This window comes from Rhinolophus hipposideros (genome assembly GCF_964194185.1).
Source record: "Rhinolophus hipposideros genome assembly, chromosome: 12".
In the NCBI taxonomy this organism is placed as follows: Eukaryota; Metazoa; Chordata; class Mammalia; order Chiroptera; family Rhinolophidae; genus Rhinolophus; species Rhinolophus hipposideros.
Genome location: NC_138058.1, coordinates 32,692,492 through 32,710,761, shown reverse-complemented (window position 1 = coordinate 32,710,761; position 18,270 = coordinate 32,692,492). Strand labels below are relative to the sequence as shown.

Genomic DNA, 18,270 nt, shown 5'->3' with positions numbered 1-18,270 from the left:
CATTTCCCCACCTTCTATTTCATTGACTTCATGAAATAGTCTGTTTTGTGCGAGATTTTCAGTTGTTTGAAATGTCTTTATATTACTATGTTGGGTGTTTACATAGCTGATAATTAGTGAAAGCACTGATGAACTAACACTTAACAAGTGGGAATAAATGCTACTGTTCACTGGGGAGTGATATTTGAGTAAGGACCAAGTGTATAAGTAGCGTATTCTTCAAGATTTCACATTACGAGCACTGTTGCTCTATGTAACTGTAGGGTTTCAGATAATAAGGACCCCTTATAGCTGACATTTTATATTTGAATGCAAAGTTATGAAGTGTGAATGCTATGAGCTTTGCAGAAGTAAAGTACTACACAAATAGTAGTACATGTCATATGAAGTCCACTAATGAAGACTAAGGATTTCGAAATATATAATAATAATAAGTAAGGCTTTGTACATGAAATTATACTTGCATGTTTTTCATTTGACTTAGTTAATAAAGAGAATACATTCCAAATGAAAACACTGCTACTTAAAATATATAAATTTTGAAGCTTTGGTTTTTCTAAGGTTTTTGCTTATCTAATTCTACTACTTGGAGAACTAAGTGCCATTCCATAAAAGAGTTATGAATCTGTAAAGCAGTTCATTTCCTCACAGCTTTTCTTTTGACATATTAAAGCCACAATAATATGTAACTTCTCTTTCACCATAAGCTTTATTTAATTCATCAGAAAACAAAAATAAGAAAATTCATAGGAGATCAGATTAGGCTGGCGAGAAAATTGAAATACTGTTTTTTGTTCTTCAGCTCCCACGATCTTTCCTCACATTATCTTTTTCTTTTTTTGATGTTGTTAGCAATAATCTTTTTTTTTTCCCTCACATTATCTTGATCAGCTTTCTTAAACATAGCTAGACATTCAGTGAAAACCTATAAATATCTTTTGGTTGTGAAGTTGCTGATACCCTTTAATTTTTGTCTTAAAATAGCTTAAGGTTATGTTTGGAAATATGTTTAAGATTGGCTAGTTTTAGTCATATCCTGAGGCCCAGAAAAAGATCTCTCTGGTTTCTAGTTTTATAGGCAGCAAACATAAAATGCCTAAGTGGGAATAATATGAACTTAACTAGTTCTAATATACATTAAGCTACCTTAATAGCTGAACTCTTTGGAAATGCTCAGTATAGTCTACCTTTATTTCAGTTTAAGATGCAGAAATGGACTTCCAGACATATGCCGTATGTTCTCTTATGCCAAGTTAATAAGAATGATAAGACTGAGATGAATAAACAAGGTCAATTTAGGCTGAGCCAAATTAGACAATAGAATAATTGTCAGATTTTCTTTTGCCAGGGACAGTTGTTTTGAGTCAATCTTCATGAATTATAGTCCATAAAAATTTTTTTTCTGGTTAGTCTAACGCCAGGCATTCTGTTGACAATTTTTTTTCTTTTGTAAACACTGAAAATTTTCATCAATTATATTGTTTATTAGGCACACGTAGGATTCTGAATAGCTGGGTATTTTATTTTTTGTTCTAACTTAAAGGAAAATAGCTTAGATGTGAATCTAATAAAATCAAGCCAAAATTTAATAACTTTTAACAGGACAGTATTTCATTTGGAGTTTCTTAGGTATGAATTCAGATATAATAAATAGCAGTATTATAATTAATTTATAACAGTAAATGTGAAAATAGATCAATTTGCTACAGAAGTAAGGTTTACTTGCTCTACAATAAAGAATTGAAGACCTTGAAGGGGATAATCTAATACAAATGGGAAAATTGAGGCAACCATAGAAGTTTACTTATATTAATTATAGTAATTTGTTACAGACAGTATCAATTCTAAAGTTAAGCATTTTTGCTTTAGTCCTAGGATCATGTATTTTATTTATCATTGCCCTTCTCACACTGTATCATTTTCTTTCCTTCAAAAGTGATTTTTCTTTGAGTTGTGTAATCTTTTAAAATTGCCAGGTCAAAAGTATGAAAAACCAACCATCTGAATAGTGGTTGTCTTAGTCAACCATATCAAAAACATAAAAACAGACTATTTGATAATAGTACTAGTGACATAGAAAGTATAAAGTGTCAGTTAATTCACATAATGGTGATTTAAAAAAAACACACCTCATTTATACCCTACATGTTTTAATTGCTTCAGATTTGGAAATGCCTGATTCTTTTGTATCTAAAATGTCTACACACTTAGTACCAACTATATATTCTTCTATATATTCTTAAGTGTTTATTAAGTTTGTGTTACATACCAGGCACTTAGTTCTAAGTCTTGGAGGCTACAGGAGTAAATAATAAAAAAAGAAAAGACAAACGTCTCCATCCTCATACAGTTTATATTCTAGTAAGTTATTTATAAAGTTAATCACAATACAATCTATTCAAAACCAGTTTTCAGTTGTTTTCTGCATATATTTAGTTCAAATTAATTCAGTTTATTATTTTTGCCATGGGCTACCCAGAAATTAAAATTTTGTTCAGTGATTTGTAAACATATGAACAATGTAAACAATCTTGGGGAAGGATGTACGTAAAATTAAGAGAATGTTTTGTACAGTAGGCTATTTTATGGTTCATTCATTCATGGATGGAATATTGGTTGAGTGCTCGCTCTGCGGTTGGTACTGGGTTGGATGCTGTGGGTACAGCAGTGAGCAAAAGTGGACGGACCCTTAACTATTGCTGAGGGTGCAGGCTGCAGGTCAATGCTGCCATTCTGTTCTGTCTTCCTTTCTCTCTTCTAGAAGCCGAGACATTACTGAACTACTGTACTTTTTCCTTTTTGCTTGTCTCTGGTTAAACTTGCTTTGTCTATTGAAAGAGAAATTAAAACAAAAGCTTTAAGTATCTTTGGGTAGATAAACTTCCCCAACTGCAGCTCTGCGCCCCAGCATTCAGATGGTGAAGTGTGAAAACAGACCTCGCATCAAAACTTCCTGATATCAAAGCAATTTTCCCTATTGAGTTAGCCCAGTTGTTTAAAATGATCTATTAAAAATGCAAACCACATCCTAACATTTTGTATTAATTCGCCCTTGCTGCTGAAACAAATTACCACATATTTAGTGGCTTAAACAGGGTGCATTCCTTTCTGGAAGTTCTAGAGGAGGATCCTTTTTCTTGCCTTTTTGAGCTTCCAGGGGCCACTTGCATTTCGTGGCTCACGGCATCCTTCCTTCATTTTCTAAACTAGCAACGGCAGGTTGAGTCCTTCTCACAGTGAATCTGACACTGACCCTTCTGCCTCTCTTTCACATTTTTAAGGACACTCTTCTACATTTAAGGATTATATTAGGCCCATTTGGATAATCCAGGATAATCCCCCTATTTTAAAGTCAGATGATTAGCTACCTTAATTCCTCTTTGCCATGTAATAATATAAGATTCACAAATTCTGGGATTAAGATGTTGGATATCTTTGGGAAGGCATTACTCTGTCTACCACACACTGTAATATCCTATCACTACAATTAGAACAAAGATCATATACCCTAGCATGACTCTCAGAGGCTCTAAGCAATTTATCATCTTCCATCTCCCTTTACAGTTTAACTCTACTGATTCTGTTTCTTGGACTTCCCAAACTTGTCACCACCCTCGGGGCCTTTGCATGTGCAATTTCCTCTCCTTGGAATGCTCTGTCAATTCACCACAGCTTCACATAGGTGTCCTTCAGGTCTTAACTCAAATATACCTTTCTCTGATCACCAGTTCTTTGTATTTTTTCTTAGTACTTACCATTAATTGAATGACTTTTACTTACATAGTTTTGCTTGTTTCTTATCTATATCATTCCTCTTCCTCCCATACACACCTGAGTGAGAACTCCAAGAGAGCAATGGGCCTGCTATGTGCCAACTATGTACCACGCATTATGGTAGGATTTGGAGAAATTATAATGTCTAAAACAGTCATGGTGGTTCCTGCCTTCATGGAGGTTATAGATTAATGAGGAAGCAAATATTAATCTAATTATCATCTAAAAGAATAAAATTACAAATATGACAGTGTTATAAGGCTTTATAGTTAGTGTGTTTTAATATCTGGTAGGACTAGTTTTCTCCCTCACAGTTTTTTAAAGAGTTTTCCTGGATATTTCTATATGCTTGTTTTTCTGTGTGAAATTTAATGTCAAATGTCTAATTCCATAAAAAGGTATATTGGTATTTTATTGGGATTACATTAAATTTATAAGATGATTTAGGGAGCACTGCAATCTTTATGATGTTGAGTCATTCTATTCAAAAAGAGGGGATATCTTTCCATTTGTTCAAGGTTATATTTATGTCTTTCAGAGTGTTTTAAAATTTCCCTCATGTAGATTTTGCATATTTGTTGTTCAGTTTATTCCTAAGTAGTTAATCTTTGTTAATATAAACGGGGTTTTCCTCTACCATTACGTTCTCTAACTGGTTATTATTTGTGTATATGAAAGCTATTGATCCTGTATCTTAGTTTTATATCCTTCTATCTTACTGAATTTTTAAAATATCTGATTTTGTTTTATCATTAATTCCCTAGGGCTTCACAGTTACATTGTCACATCATTGTAAATAGAGATAGTTTCATTTCCTTACCAATTCTTAGGCCTCTAATTCAAGGATTGCCAAACTTCTTTTGTAAAGGGCCAGATAGTAAGTATTTTAGGCTTTGAGGGCCATGCAGTCTTTCTCTTTCTGTAGTTGTTTTCCATTTTTAAAATTTTATTTTTATATTAATTTCAGGTGTACAAAACAACATAATGATTAGACATTTGCACCTCTCACAAAGTGATAACCCTGCAAGCGTACTACCCCTCTGACACCGTGCATAGCTATTATAATACCACTGACTATATTCCCCATGCTGTATTTTACATCCCATGACTATTTCTTTGATGGAAACTCATCTACTTCAGATTTCCAAATCTAATGGTGGTCACGTTGGGTAATCTATATTTACCTAGGAAATTATCTATTTTTTCTTTATTTTCAAATTTATTTGCATAGAAGTTTGCAAAATAGTCTCAGATTAAAAAAAATCGGTTACAATGGTTAATTCCTCCCTCCCTCTGCTATTTCTTATTTTGTATATTTATGCTTTCTTTCTGCTTTCTTGATTAAGTCAACATTTTGAAAATTTCAATCTTTTTAATTTTTTACAAAAACATTCAGATCTGATGCCTTACTTATTCTACAGTTTTTTAAACTTTTACTTTAGGGGTCAGTAAACTGCAGCCTGTGGGCTAGTAATCTGTCTTTGTAAATAAAGTTTTATTGGACCACAGCTATGTCCATTCATTTATGTATTGCAAAGAGCTGCTTTAGTGCTACAACAACAGAACTGAGTAATTGCATCAGGGAACGTAAGGCCCACAAGCCTGAAGTATTTACTCTGTATATATTCAGGAAAGTTTCCCACCTCCATTCTGCCTCATTAATTTCTGCTTTTATATTTATGATTTCAAATTCCTTGTGACTAACTTTGATTTAGTTGATTATTTTTTAGAATTTTTAAATTGGAATTAGTTCATTTATTTTATTTTTTCATTTTCTCTGATAAATGCTATCACTTTTCCTTTTGAAATATATCCCACAGATTCTGATATGTAGTGTTTTCATTATAATTATTTCTCAGAAATTTTAAGTTGTATATTCCTCTTTCACTGAAGAGTTGTTTACTAGAAGGTTTTAAAACTTCTAGGAGGAAGGTCATTTCGTCTCTTGTTAAACATTTCTAGTTGTATTACATTGTGATCAGAGAGTGTTTGTAATAGTTTTTCCTTATGGAACTTAGTGATATCTTTTTGGCACCTGACATATGATTGTTTTTTGTGTATGTGTGTGTGAAATTCCATAGGTTCTTGAGAAGAAAATTTATTCTCTATTATCAGAGTGTAGAATTTGATGAATATCTGTAGATCTACATTACTGAGTATGTTATTTAGGTGTTCTTCTTCTTTATTTTTTCCTACTTAATTTTGTAATAAGAATAATGAGTTAAGGTTTCCTGTTATCAGTGTCTGTCTTCTTGCATTTTTTGCAGAGTTTCCTTCATAGAGGTGGTTTCTGATATTTGGTACATGAATATTTGTAATTATTATATTTTAGTTGTGAAATTAGTGGCATTTCTTTGTCAATAGTTAATGCTTTCAGGCTTGAATTCTGTTCTCTCTGTAATCAAGATATATACTGTTGGTTTCTTATTTTCATTTGCCTGGCATATCTTTTCCTATCTCTTTATTTTTAGCTTTGTCTGGATCAATTTATTTTAGATGTATCTCTTATATACAGTACATAGCAGGATCTTGGTTTGTAAGCAAATTGAAAATCTTTTTCTTTTAATAGATGAGGTAAGTCCATCTATACTAATTGATATGAGACTGATATTCTTGACCTCAAGTCTGTCTGAATATTTTATAATTATGTGAATTTGGTTATATTTGCTTATATTTCTTTATGAGATGTGTGTATGTGTTTTCTTCCTTCTAATTTATTTTTTTAAATGATATTTAGGAAGTTTTGTAGTTTTGTTTTAGTGGTTACCTTTGTACTAATATCTTTTTTTTTCATTTATTGGGGTGACAATTGTTAGTAAATTTACATAGATTTCAGGTGTACAATTCTGTATTACATCATCTATAAATCCCACTGTGTGTTCACCACCCAGAGTCAGTTCTCCTTCCATCACCATATAATTGATCCCCCTTACCCTCATCTCCCACCCCCTTACCCTCTGGTAACCACTAAACTATAGTCTGTGTCTATGAGTTTTTGTTTCTCATTTGTTTGTCTTGCTCTTTTGTTGTTTTTGGTTTATATACCAAATATCAGTGAAATCACAGGGTTCTCTGCTTTTCCTGTCTTAATTTGCATAGTATCATACTCTCAAGATCCATCCATGTTGTCACAAATGTTCCTATATCATCTTCTCTGACCGCCGAATAGTATTCCATTGTGTATATATACCACAACTTCTTTATCCATTCATCTATCAAAGGACATTTTGGTTGTTTCCATGTCTTGGCCACCGTAAACAAAGCTGCAATGAACATTGGAGCACACATGTCTTTACGGATAAATGTTTTCAGATTTTTTGGGTAGATACCCAGGAGAGGGATTGCTGGGTCATATGGTAATTCTTTTCGTAATTTTTTGGGGAACCTCCACACTGCCTTCCATAGCGGCTGCACCAGTCTGCATTCCCACCAACAGTGTATGAGGCTTCCTTTTTCTCCACAGCCTCTCCAACACTTGTGACTATTTGTCTTGTTGGTGATAGCCATTCTGACTGGGGTCAGGTGATATCTCATTGTGGTTTTTATTTGCATTTCTCTGATGATTAGTGATGTTAAGCATTTTTTCATATGTCTCTTTGCCGTTTGTATGTCCTCTTTGCAGAAATGTCTCTTCAGATTCTCTGCCCATTTTTCAATTGGGTTGTTTGTTTTTTGTTGTTGAGTTTCATGTTTTTGTTGTTGTATATTTTGGATATTAGCCCCTTATTGGAGGCACTGTTTACAAAAATCTTCTCCCATTCAGTCGGTTGCCTCTTTATTTTGTTGATGGTTTCTTTTGCTGTGCAGAAACTTTTAAGTTTCATATAGTCCCATTTGTTTATTTTAGCTTTTAATTCCCTTGCCTTTGGAGTCAAATTCATAAAATGTTCTTTGAACCCAAGGTCCATAAGTTTAGTACCTATGTTTTTTCTATGCAGTTTATTGTTTCAGGTTTTATGCTTAAGTCTTTGATCCATTTTGAATTAATTTTGGTATATGGTGACAGATAGCAGTCCAGTTTCATTCTTTTGCACGTGGCTTTCCAATTCTCCCAGCACCATTTATTGAAGGGGCTGTCTTTCCTCCATTGTATGTTTTTAGCTTCTTTGTCAAAAATTATCTGTCCATATTTATTTGTTTTTAATTCTGCGTTCTCAATTTTATTCCATTGGTCTATGTGTCTGTTTTTCTGCCAATACCATGCTGTTTTGATTATTGTAGCCCTGTAGTACAAGCTAAAGTCAGGGAGTGCGATACCTCCAGTATTGTTCTTTTTTCTTAAGATTGCTTTGGCTATTCGGGGTCTTTTGTGGTTCCAAACAAATCTGATGATTTTTTGTTCTATTTCTTTAAAAAATGCCATTGGGATTTTGATGGGGATTGCATTAAATCTGTATATGGCTTTGGGTAATATGGCCATTTAAACTATGTTGATTCTTCCAATCCATGAGCATAGAATGTCTTTCCATTTCTTTGTGTCTTCTTCAATTTCTTTCAAAAATGTCTTACAGTTTTTAGCATATAGGTCCTTCACATCCTTGGTTAAGTTTATTCCTAGGTATTTTATTCTTTTTGCTGCAATTGCAAAAGGAATTGTTTTTTGTATTTCTTTTTCTGAGATTTCATTGTCAATATATAGGAATGCAATGGACTTTTGTACGTTGATTTTGTAGCCAGCAACTTTACTGTATTCGTTGATTGTTTCTAACAGCTTTTTGGTGGAGTCTTTAGGGTTTTCTATATATAGCATCATGTCATCTGCAAAGAGTGACTTCTTCATTCCCAATTTGGATGCCTTTTATTTCTTTCTCTTGCCTGATTGCTCTGGCAAGGACTTCCAACACTATGTTGAAAAGCAGAGGTGATAGGGGACAACCTTGTCATGTTCGATCCAAGTATTTTTTTAAAAATTTATTTCTGAAACATTTTCCTGGATTATAGTTTAAATACTAATTCTGTTCCATTGTTTTATTTTTCTTCTTCACGGAATCAAATTGTACAAATGCTGTTGCCTCTTTGCCTTACCTCCTATTCTATTACAGCAGGTTCCTGAATAACACGATTTCTTCAACATCATTTTATAATAATATTGGCGAGAAAAAACAAAAATTGATTCCTGGCCAGGGCCACTGTCTGTGTGCAGTTTGCCTCTTCTCCCCATGTCTGCATAGGTTTTCTCTGGGGACTCTGGTTTCCTCTCACATCAAAAGATGTGCACACTAGGTTAATGGATGTGTCTAAATTGTCCCAGTATGAATGAGTGTGGGTGGGGGTGTGAGTATGCCCCCTGACGGAAGGGTGTTATATCCAGGGTGGGTTCCTGCCTTGCACCCTGAGCTGTCAGGATGGGCTCCGGCCACCATCGAGCCTGAACTGTAATCAGTGTCAACTGTAATAATAGAAAATTGTCTGACTTATTTTTAATATTTCTTAAATGTATGTATAGCTCACATTTCAGTATTTATTATCAGGAGCGTTTTGGGTCTTTATTTAAAAGATTGGTGATGTTTTTGTGACCAGAAATATGCCATAGGAACTTCACTCTGTTTATATTAATTAGCCTATGGTAAATTGGTTATGTTATATGTCATTTCACTTACAGTCGCAGTTTCCAAGAACCTATTGATGATATTGAGGATTTCCTGTAGTTTCTCCCTGACAATTTAAAAAAATTTTTTTTCATCTTCCTTTCATTCCCTAGTTCTCTGCCATTTTCAGTGCCTTTTATTAAAGTTAATTTTAGGTTTATTCTCATTTGTAGTTTATTTTTCTTTTTTTCCCTGAGTTCAGTGAACTCCTTTCCTTCCTTCTTTCCCTGCCCCCATCGCCTCTCCCGTTCCTCTTAGTTTTTTTGTCTAATTCAGAGTGAGTTTCCATGTACCCAGTTGTTTGTTAATTCTGCTTGGAGTATCACTGCAGTATTCTTCTACTTCATGGTTGTTTGGGGGTGGGGGGACAATTTTTCTCAATTGATGTGTGTTTGTTTTCATTTTCTGTTTTTATGAAGTAATTCTGTATGGAAGAGTTCATCTTTTTCCCGTTTATTTTTGTGGTATTGTGATGCATTTTGTGAGATTCTGGTTCAGTGTAGCCTTCGGTATAGCCAAGTCTAGGTATTTGTTGGTGTAAGGATAGACACAGAGACCAATTGAATAAAATGGCAAATTCAGAAATAAACCTTTCCACGTGGCCAATTGATTTTTGACAAAAATGCTAAGGTGATTCAACGGGGGCAAGGAACTTTTCAACAAATGGTGCTAGGAAAATTGGATTTCCATGTATAAAATAAGGAACTTAGATGCTTGTATCACATCACATATAAAAGTTAATTTAAAATGGACTTAAATGTACGAGCTAAAACTATAAAACTTCTAGAAGAAAATTTTGAGTCCTTAGGTTAGAAAAAGCTTTTTTATGTACAACACAAAAAGCACAATCTAAGAAAAAAAATAGCTAGATTGAGCTGCCACAAAATAAATTTTTGTACTTCAGAAGGTACTGTTGGGAAAATGCAAGACACAGACTGGGAGCAAATACATATTTACAAGCTGCATATCTGATAAAGGACTTATATTCAGAATATATAAAGAAATATTTTAGTTCAATAAGACAACCCAATTAAAAAAATGGTCAAAAGTTTTGAATAAATATTTTACCAAAAAAGATATACTAATGGCTACTAATCACATAAAAATGGTCAACATCATTAGTCAGAGAAAAGCAAATTAAAATCATAATGAGATCCATTCTATAACTGCTAGAATGGTTACAATAAAAAAGAGGACAATACCAAGCATAGGTGAGGATGTGGAGAAACTGGACCCTCAGACATTGTACATTGTCGGTAGGTATGTAAAATGTTACAGTCACTTTGGAAAACCAATTTGGCCGTTTCTTAAAACTAACAGTCTGAACTTGCAATATGATCCAACAATTCTACCCAAGGAAAATGAAACATATCTTCACTCAAAGACTTACATGTGAATATTTATAGCAACATTATTCATAAAAGCCCAAACCTGGAAGTAATTCAAATATCCATCAGCTGGTTAATGGATATACAAAATGTGGTATATTTATATAGCATCCATACTGTTCATCAATTAACAGGGAATTAACTACATGCTATGACATGTATGAACCTCAAAAACATAATGCTAAGCACAAGAAACCTGACACAAAAGACAACATATTGTGTGACTCCATTTATATGAAATCTAGACAGACTGTATGACTTCATGTATATAAAATTTCTCTAGAGACAGAAAACTGACTAGAGATTGGCTCAGACTGGAGGTGGGAGGGGAATTGACTGTAATTTGGCACAAGGGAACTATTTGGGGTGATGGAAATATTCTAAAACCGCACTGTGGTGGTAGCTGCAAATTTTATAAATTTACCAAACATCGTTGAATTGTATACTTACAATGGGTGAATTTCATGGCACATGTAAATTATACCTCACTAAAATTGTTTTTAGAAAAGTAAATAGAGGAAGGACTTCCAGGTAACTGAAGGATAATAGTGGCTGCCTTCCTTTTCACCTCCCAATACTTCCTCTATAAACAATACACAACAGAATAAAGGGAGAAATGAAACTATATGGAAACCACTCTTCTGGCATGACTTAAAGACAGAATGTCTAAATTTCAAAATAATTGTAAATAGAATGGAGAAAAACATCAAATCCCAGTGTACGATCTCTCCAAGTCCTGGTATTTTTGTGTTTTTGTAGGTCAGAGCATGAACTACACTAAAGGGGCTTAACATTAAAAGTACCAAATAGTTTGAAAGGGAAGATTTTGAGCTCCTGGCGTGGGGAGCGGGGTGGTGACCAAAAAGGCAACAAAGGAGAGGCACCTTTTGGCAACTGGGTATGAAGGAGGAAAGAAGCATCAGGGGAAATTTTAGGGTTGTGCAAGACAAAAGAGAGCCAAAAAATGAGGTTGTACAACTCCATCAGAAATGTGTGGAGTTTAATAGACCCTCTTTGGTTCTCTCATTTCCAGGATTGCCCTGTTAAATTTCTGGCTAGCCTGCTATTTTGTTACTTGACCCAGTAAGCAGGTTAGTAGAACTGTGGCTTTTCCTGTTCATTTCCTTTCAAGTTTGTTGCTTTTACTGATGGTGAGTTTGCTATTTTTATTGACAATGCTGCTGAGTGGGGTTTTTCCACACTTAAGCTTCATATCAAGTCAGATGTTGGTTTTCACAGCTTGTCCTACCCTAGTGAAACTACAAGATTGAACTAGCTTGGGGATGGTGGTAGGATGGGAGGAATTCCAGAACATCACAGATTCCTATATGTCAGGTACTTCATATGTTATATATCATATCATATCATATTCATATACATTGCATATGATATATATGAAAAATGTGACCTCATCATGATTAATTGCATATAGTTGGGATCTTCAAGAGCAGGTATGTAAGCTACAGACCAAGGACCAAATCCTGCCCACTGCCTGTTTTATAAATAAAGCTTTATTGTAACACAGCCACTTTCATTCATTTATATATTGTTTGTAGCTACCTTCCTACTACAACAGCAAAGTTGAGTAGTTGTGAGAGTCCGTATGGCCCACAAAGCGTAGTATCTGGCCTTTTACACAAAAAGTTGCTGACCTTTGCTTCAGAGTATTATCATCATCATAATGAACATTATAATTATCATTATAAATAACACTGTTACTTTGTCTAGTGTTTTTAATTTCACATTTATCCTTATGTGGCAAGCTGGATATTAAATTATCATTTATCAGACTTCAAAAACTAATGGCAAGCTTGCGTAAGTATGAACATACAAATTATAATTTAAACTAAACATTCTAAAAATTAGTATTTTAATAATGTAATAATATTAAAACGTCACAACAGAATACAAATAGAATTCAATACATTATAGTAATTTCATTTTGGCCTGGAATGACATTCATTATAACAATATTCTGTTTACATTTAATTCTACTTATGTCATGCCTGCTCTTGCATGATCAAACTACTGCAAAGTCTTAGACATGAGAAAATGCACATTTTTTCCTTTGACATTTTGAAATATCCTTGCTTAACTATTAGGTTGCCGGTTCGACTCCCGCAAGAGATGGTGGGCTGCGTCCCCTGCAACTAGAAAATGGCAACTGGACCTGGAGCTGAGCTGTGCCCTCCACAACTAAGATTGAAAGGACAACAACTTGACTTGGAAAAAAGGCCTGGAGGTGCACACTGTTCCCCAATAAAGTCCTATTTCCCTTCCCCAATAAAAAAGTCTTAAAAAAAATAAAAATAAATAAATGAGGAATACTTAAATTGTTTGATACCAAATACTTTTTCTTTATGGAGCAATTTTCTTAGTTGAACATATTTTACCTGTTGGAAGAGACATTCAATGTTCTTTGTTGAATAATATGTCTATGGATTGAACAGAAGTTATCTGGAAATGTGTCTTCTCCGTGAGGTGTTAAAGATAGGCCAACAAAAGCTTCATTTAGCATATCCCCTCTGTCCAAAGGCCCCAGGAGTTCTGTTAAAAAATGATTAAGATCTGAATCAAATACAAATACAATTTCTGATAAATCCTTTGTAAGTATGGTTACAGGAACACTTATACATACCGTGTTTCCCCAAAAATAAGATCTAGCCAGACAATCAGCTCTAATGCGCCTTTTGGAGCAAAAATTAATATAAGACCTGGTATTATATTATATTATATTATATTATATTATTCCTGGTCTTATAGTAAAATAAGACTGGGTCTTATATTAATTTTTGCTCCAAAAGATGTATTAGAGCTGATTGTCTGGCTAGGTCTTATTTTCAGGGAAACATGGTATTTGTGATCTTGTAGAAGTCATGTAATCTCTCAGCTTCTGTTTCCTTACTTATTCAATAAAAGTGATAAATTAGATCATTCCTAAAATATTATCTCACTTCGAAGTCCATAAAGTAGACAGAAAAAGAAGGGAAGAGATAAGGTGAGTGAATAAAAATGTAAAGACTAAATGATTTTAAGACTCCTGGTTGCTAAGTAGGAAAGACAGAATAATAATTGCTATCTTTATTGAGTTAGGCCCTTTATATATATTATCTCTAATTCTCATAATGACCCTGTAAGTTAGGTATCATTGTCCCATTTGCAGATACAGAAATTGAGGGTCAAAGAGGTTAATTGGCTTGCTCTAACCAGTATCTATTAAGCCTAGCAGAACATTTGGTTCTGTCTAAAGCATCCACTGAGGCATCTGGTTCATGCCAAAAGGTCCTTGATATTTGCTCCTGTCCAAAATGTCCATTGACACATTTGGTACATGGTTTGTTAAATGATGTAAATATTTAACTTTGTTAAAATTTTATGTTATTTTTATTGTAATTCATGATGAAATTTGGATTTCACATTTATTCTTGTTCTTCCTTGTAATGAAGTTTGGCAGGTTACTCTTAAGTCAATGAGTAACTGCTCCCAAGTACATCGTAACCTGATTATTGGCTTTATGTGTATTGTATCTGTTACTAATTTTGGTTATATGAATTTGATTTTGTCAGTATCATTGTGAAATTGGTCACTATATTTGAGTATGACCACCAAGAACCTGGATGATAACTTGTTCACTGATTTGCCGTTTGTTTTTTAAAACTTCAATAAATCTCCAAATTGAAGGATGATACACTACCATTAGCTTTTGAAGTTTGCTCTGCAAGCCTTCCATTGTGTTGTTCATCCTGTAGGGGCTGTTCAGTACTCATCTATAAACATTCTAAATTTCTGGTGGAAATCTTGGAGCTTCTGATCTTCTTCTTCCTCTGCCATGCCTTCCATAGACATACACTCTCTGAACATAATCCACTAGGTCATCTGAATTTTCTTCTGCATTCCCCATAGTGCACTCAAGTTTCGTTTGGCACAAACAGAAGTCCAAACAACATGGGAGCACACGTATGGGTGTTAAGTTTCCGTTGTTATATACTCATGTTAGACTCAAGGAGGATGGTTTTCACCAGTGACTGTGAAAAGTGAAACAAACATTCTTTTACTTGTGCATTTGGTAGAAGTAGTTGACTTGCACTCATATTTGCAGTCTTGAATTCCATAATGTACAATGAAGGGTTAATCTTGAGATTTCTTTCCCATGCAAATGCAAGTACTCTCATGTCTATATCTATATTCATATATATAGATAGATGTAGATGTGTCTCCTTTTCATTGTTAGAGCATAAGTCAATGGCACAGTACAACCCAGCATTACACCGTGCACGGTAAATAACTGAGTGAAGTGTGCTGGTGCGGTCTTGAAGGTGCCATCACTGAATTATGTGGTGCTGGCACTTAAATATCAAATATTGTCGTATGTTTTGTGAGTAAGAGTTCTTTCACCATATTGAGCACTGGAATCATGCATAAGTAATGGTTCTCCACATCTGGTCACTTTCTACTCCACTGGAATTGAAGTCCGTGCAGTGAAGTCGGGTTTGAAGGTCAATGTCTGTTTGGAATTCTATTTACTTGCCTCTTTAATCCGTTTCTTTCTGGTAGCAGTAGCAGGAACTTTTCATCATGAATGTCACAGATAGTTCTTTGAAGTACCTGCAATGGTGTTGCATTTGGTTCTTCTTCTCCATGTCATTTTAAACAATTCAGTGTTTTCATGACTTCCCCTTCAACACTGATGTTTTCCTGTCCCATCGTGAATGACTGTAATTTTATCCACATCCTGACTAGCTGTACCTTGTGCACTACAGATTCCCCTCTCTTCATAGTGTCAGTATCTTTTACTCCTCTCTCTGTTAAAGGAATGGAAATAACAAAAACCGTTGGAATGCAGCATTGGCTTTTCCTTTTGTGAGTATAATATTTCTGCTATGTTCTGCCATAATTTTCAAATACAGCTGCTATATTTTGCCGAGCAAAAAAAGAAGGGTTGTTTTTCTTCTTTTGCACCCATCTGACCAATAGTTGGTGATTTACTGGTAGGGGAAACCTTACTAATGTCTTATGGATTTGACCCAGTTAGGCGGGGCTGGATCAGCCAGGAGGTAGGCACCAGCCAAGGCTGTTTGGTCCACGCCAACTGGCAGTAAGTGGAAGTCACATCCACTAAAACCTCTCCAATAACATGCAGCAGGTGCTTCTTGCAGTCTACTGTGATTGTACCTCTGTAGGACATCGATTCATGGGAAACATCATCAATTAATCCCGGGCTATGGGATAGTGGTAGGGGACTTAATTAGATGCCCAGTATGTCCTCATGGTGGCTATTATGACTGATGGCTATGTGGTCGGAGAGCCACGCCCATTCTCACTTTTCCTGAACAAGCGAGATGCTCTGTAAAGTGTTTACATCAATATATTCACCGCCGTTTTACATAGCAGCTTGACAAAGCTCCTCCTTTCAAATGCCACCCTTACTGAATGACCCAGCCACATCCAACCAAATGCCCAGTGACATATTAGCGCACCATGCACTGAGATCCCATCCTCAACTTGTCATCTTCTGTGCATCTCTCTAATTGTAGGACTTCAATATGCACAGTTAATATAAATCCTGCTCTTCTGCAATATTTGAACCCAGACCCATCTCCCTAACCCCATGTGCCATTTATACCAGCTCAGAAGGGTTATTATTGGTAGTAAAGCCACCAAACAATTATTGGATCAATAAAGCATGATAGTTTTTATGTACTAATCCTGTAAACTAAAAGCATTAATAAACTTTATGAGCTGCTTAAATCCAGAGATATTTTGTGAGTGTGGATGTTTTTTACAAGACTAAATATCAAGGACCATTTGGCACGGACTAAACATGCTCATGGACATTTTTGATAGGAAAGGATTTCAAGGACCAAATATCTCCATGGCCATTTTGACAGGACCAGATATCAAGGACCTTTTGGCATGGATCACAATTCTCAATGGACATTTTGGACAGGACCAGATGTCTGCTAATCTCCATTAAGTAGCAAAAGAATTAGGGTTCATACCAGCTATGTCTGGCTCAAAGCCAGCACTCTTCCATTTCTTCAAATTGCCCGAATCAAAAGAAGAGAAGTGAGCTAAGAGAACTTATTGCTGTTGTACATTTGTCTTCTGAAATAAATGGCACTATTTCCCTGGTGATCTTATACATTATTCTTTAAATCTAGCTATTCTTTTGCTGGCTTTGTGCCTTCTAAGGAGATATCCTTCCAGTCTAAAATTTCCAAAGTATTTTCAGGGTAAAACACATTTCAAGATATGCAATCACATGGAAGAATGAAAATCTTTCATAATATTGTTTGTTAAACTGACAGCTCTACTTAACAGAAGCCATTAAAATATTTACAAAGTAGCAGCTGCTCTTGTAAAAATACATGGCTTTTGGAGGCATAAAAATAAACAAGTTGATAAGTACAAGATAAGCCATTTGTCGGCTTCTTTGTGTACATTGCACAATATATAGAAAATTTTGATATTTACAGAGCAATTATAATATAAAACCTTTTAAGTTAAAAGGACACAGACTCAGTAAAAACTGTTTACAAGCATTCTCCATGCTGATCTTTTAAACAATTTAGGAAGCCCCCAAACATAATCCTTTAAGAAGTGTTAGGTTTTGGTCCTATTTTTTTTAAAAATAGACTTTATTCTTGAACATAATTTTACATTTTATATATACATACATATGTGTACACACACACACACACACACACACACACACACATACACACACACAATTCTCTCCCTATTGAACTTAGCTGAGTTCTCTGTTGAACTAGAATTTCAGCCAGTGGTCTTATGAAAATAATTATAATTCATAGGAAATAGACCAAGAGAACAAAAATGTTTTAAAAGTAACGGAAGATTTGCATTTTTATGCCTTAATCTACTAATTTAACATTTTATCTATAAACTGAATGATTGGTTTTGTCTTTTTAAAAACAACCCCTTTTAACAGACATTAATTATTAAATATCTATAATGTTGGCAATTTTTATTAGTTTTATCAAAAGATAGCAATGATATGCAATTTTTACAACTCTAGATTATTTATGGAGGGAGGAAAAATATAAGAAAGTGGCTTTTGGCAAAATCTTGACAGTCACATGGAAGAGTGACATTAGTTATGCTCCTGTGGTATGAGCTTGCTAATTTTATTGAATGACTTCTGCTTACTGGTAAAAGTATTAGACTAAAAGGAAAATCTTCTGAAAGTGATTTTTTTTTTGAAACTTTTGCTTATTTTAAGTGTGTTTTCCCAGGACCCATCAGCTCCAAGTCAAGTAGTTGTTTCAATCTAGTTGTGGAGGGCACAGCTTTCACTGGCCCATGTGGGGATCGAACTGGCAATCCTGGTGTTACAAACATCGCGCTCTAAACAACTGAGCTAACCGGCCACCGCTGGTAGTGATTTTTAAATCTGTGATATATTAAGAGTTTTATAAAACTACACATTATAATTTCATTATTAAATATTCATATAAATTAAGGAATTGTTCCAAAATCTATAAAAATATTTTGTGAAT

The 18,270-nt window shown here is 34.5% G+C and overlaps 1 protein-coding gene across 5 annotated transcripts in view; it reads right to left on the bottom strand.

Moving 5' to 3' along the window:
* WDPCP (WD repeat containing planar cell polarity effector) overlaps positions 1–18,270 on the bottom strand; it is a 331,844-nt gene that overhangs the window by 51,967 nt on the left and 261,607 nt on the right. For 4 of the 5 annotated variants that reach the window (XM_081069092.1, XM_081069095.1, XM_081069093.1 and 1 more), the window contains exon 15: positions 13,144–13,297. The exons of the other annotated variant lie outside the window; for it this stretch is intronic. In XM_081069092.1, the coding sequence (XP_080925218.1) occupies positions 13,144–13,297 (154 nt within the window). The remainder of the gene's footprint in view (positions 1–13,143; positions 13,298–18,270) is intronic. 5 annotated transcript variants of the gene reach the window in all.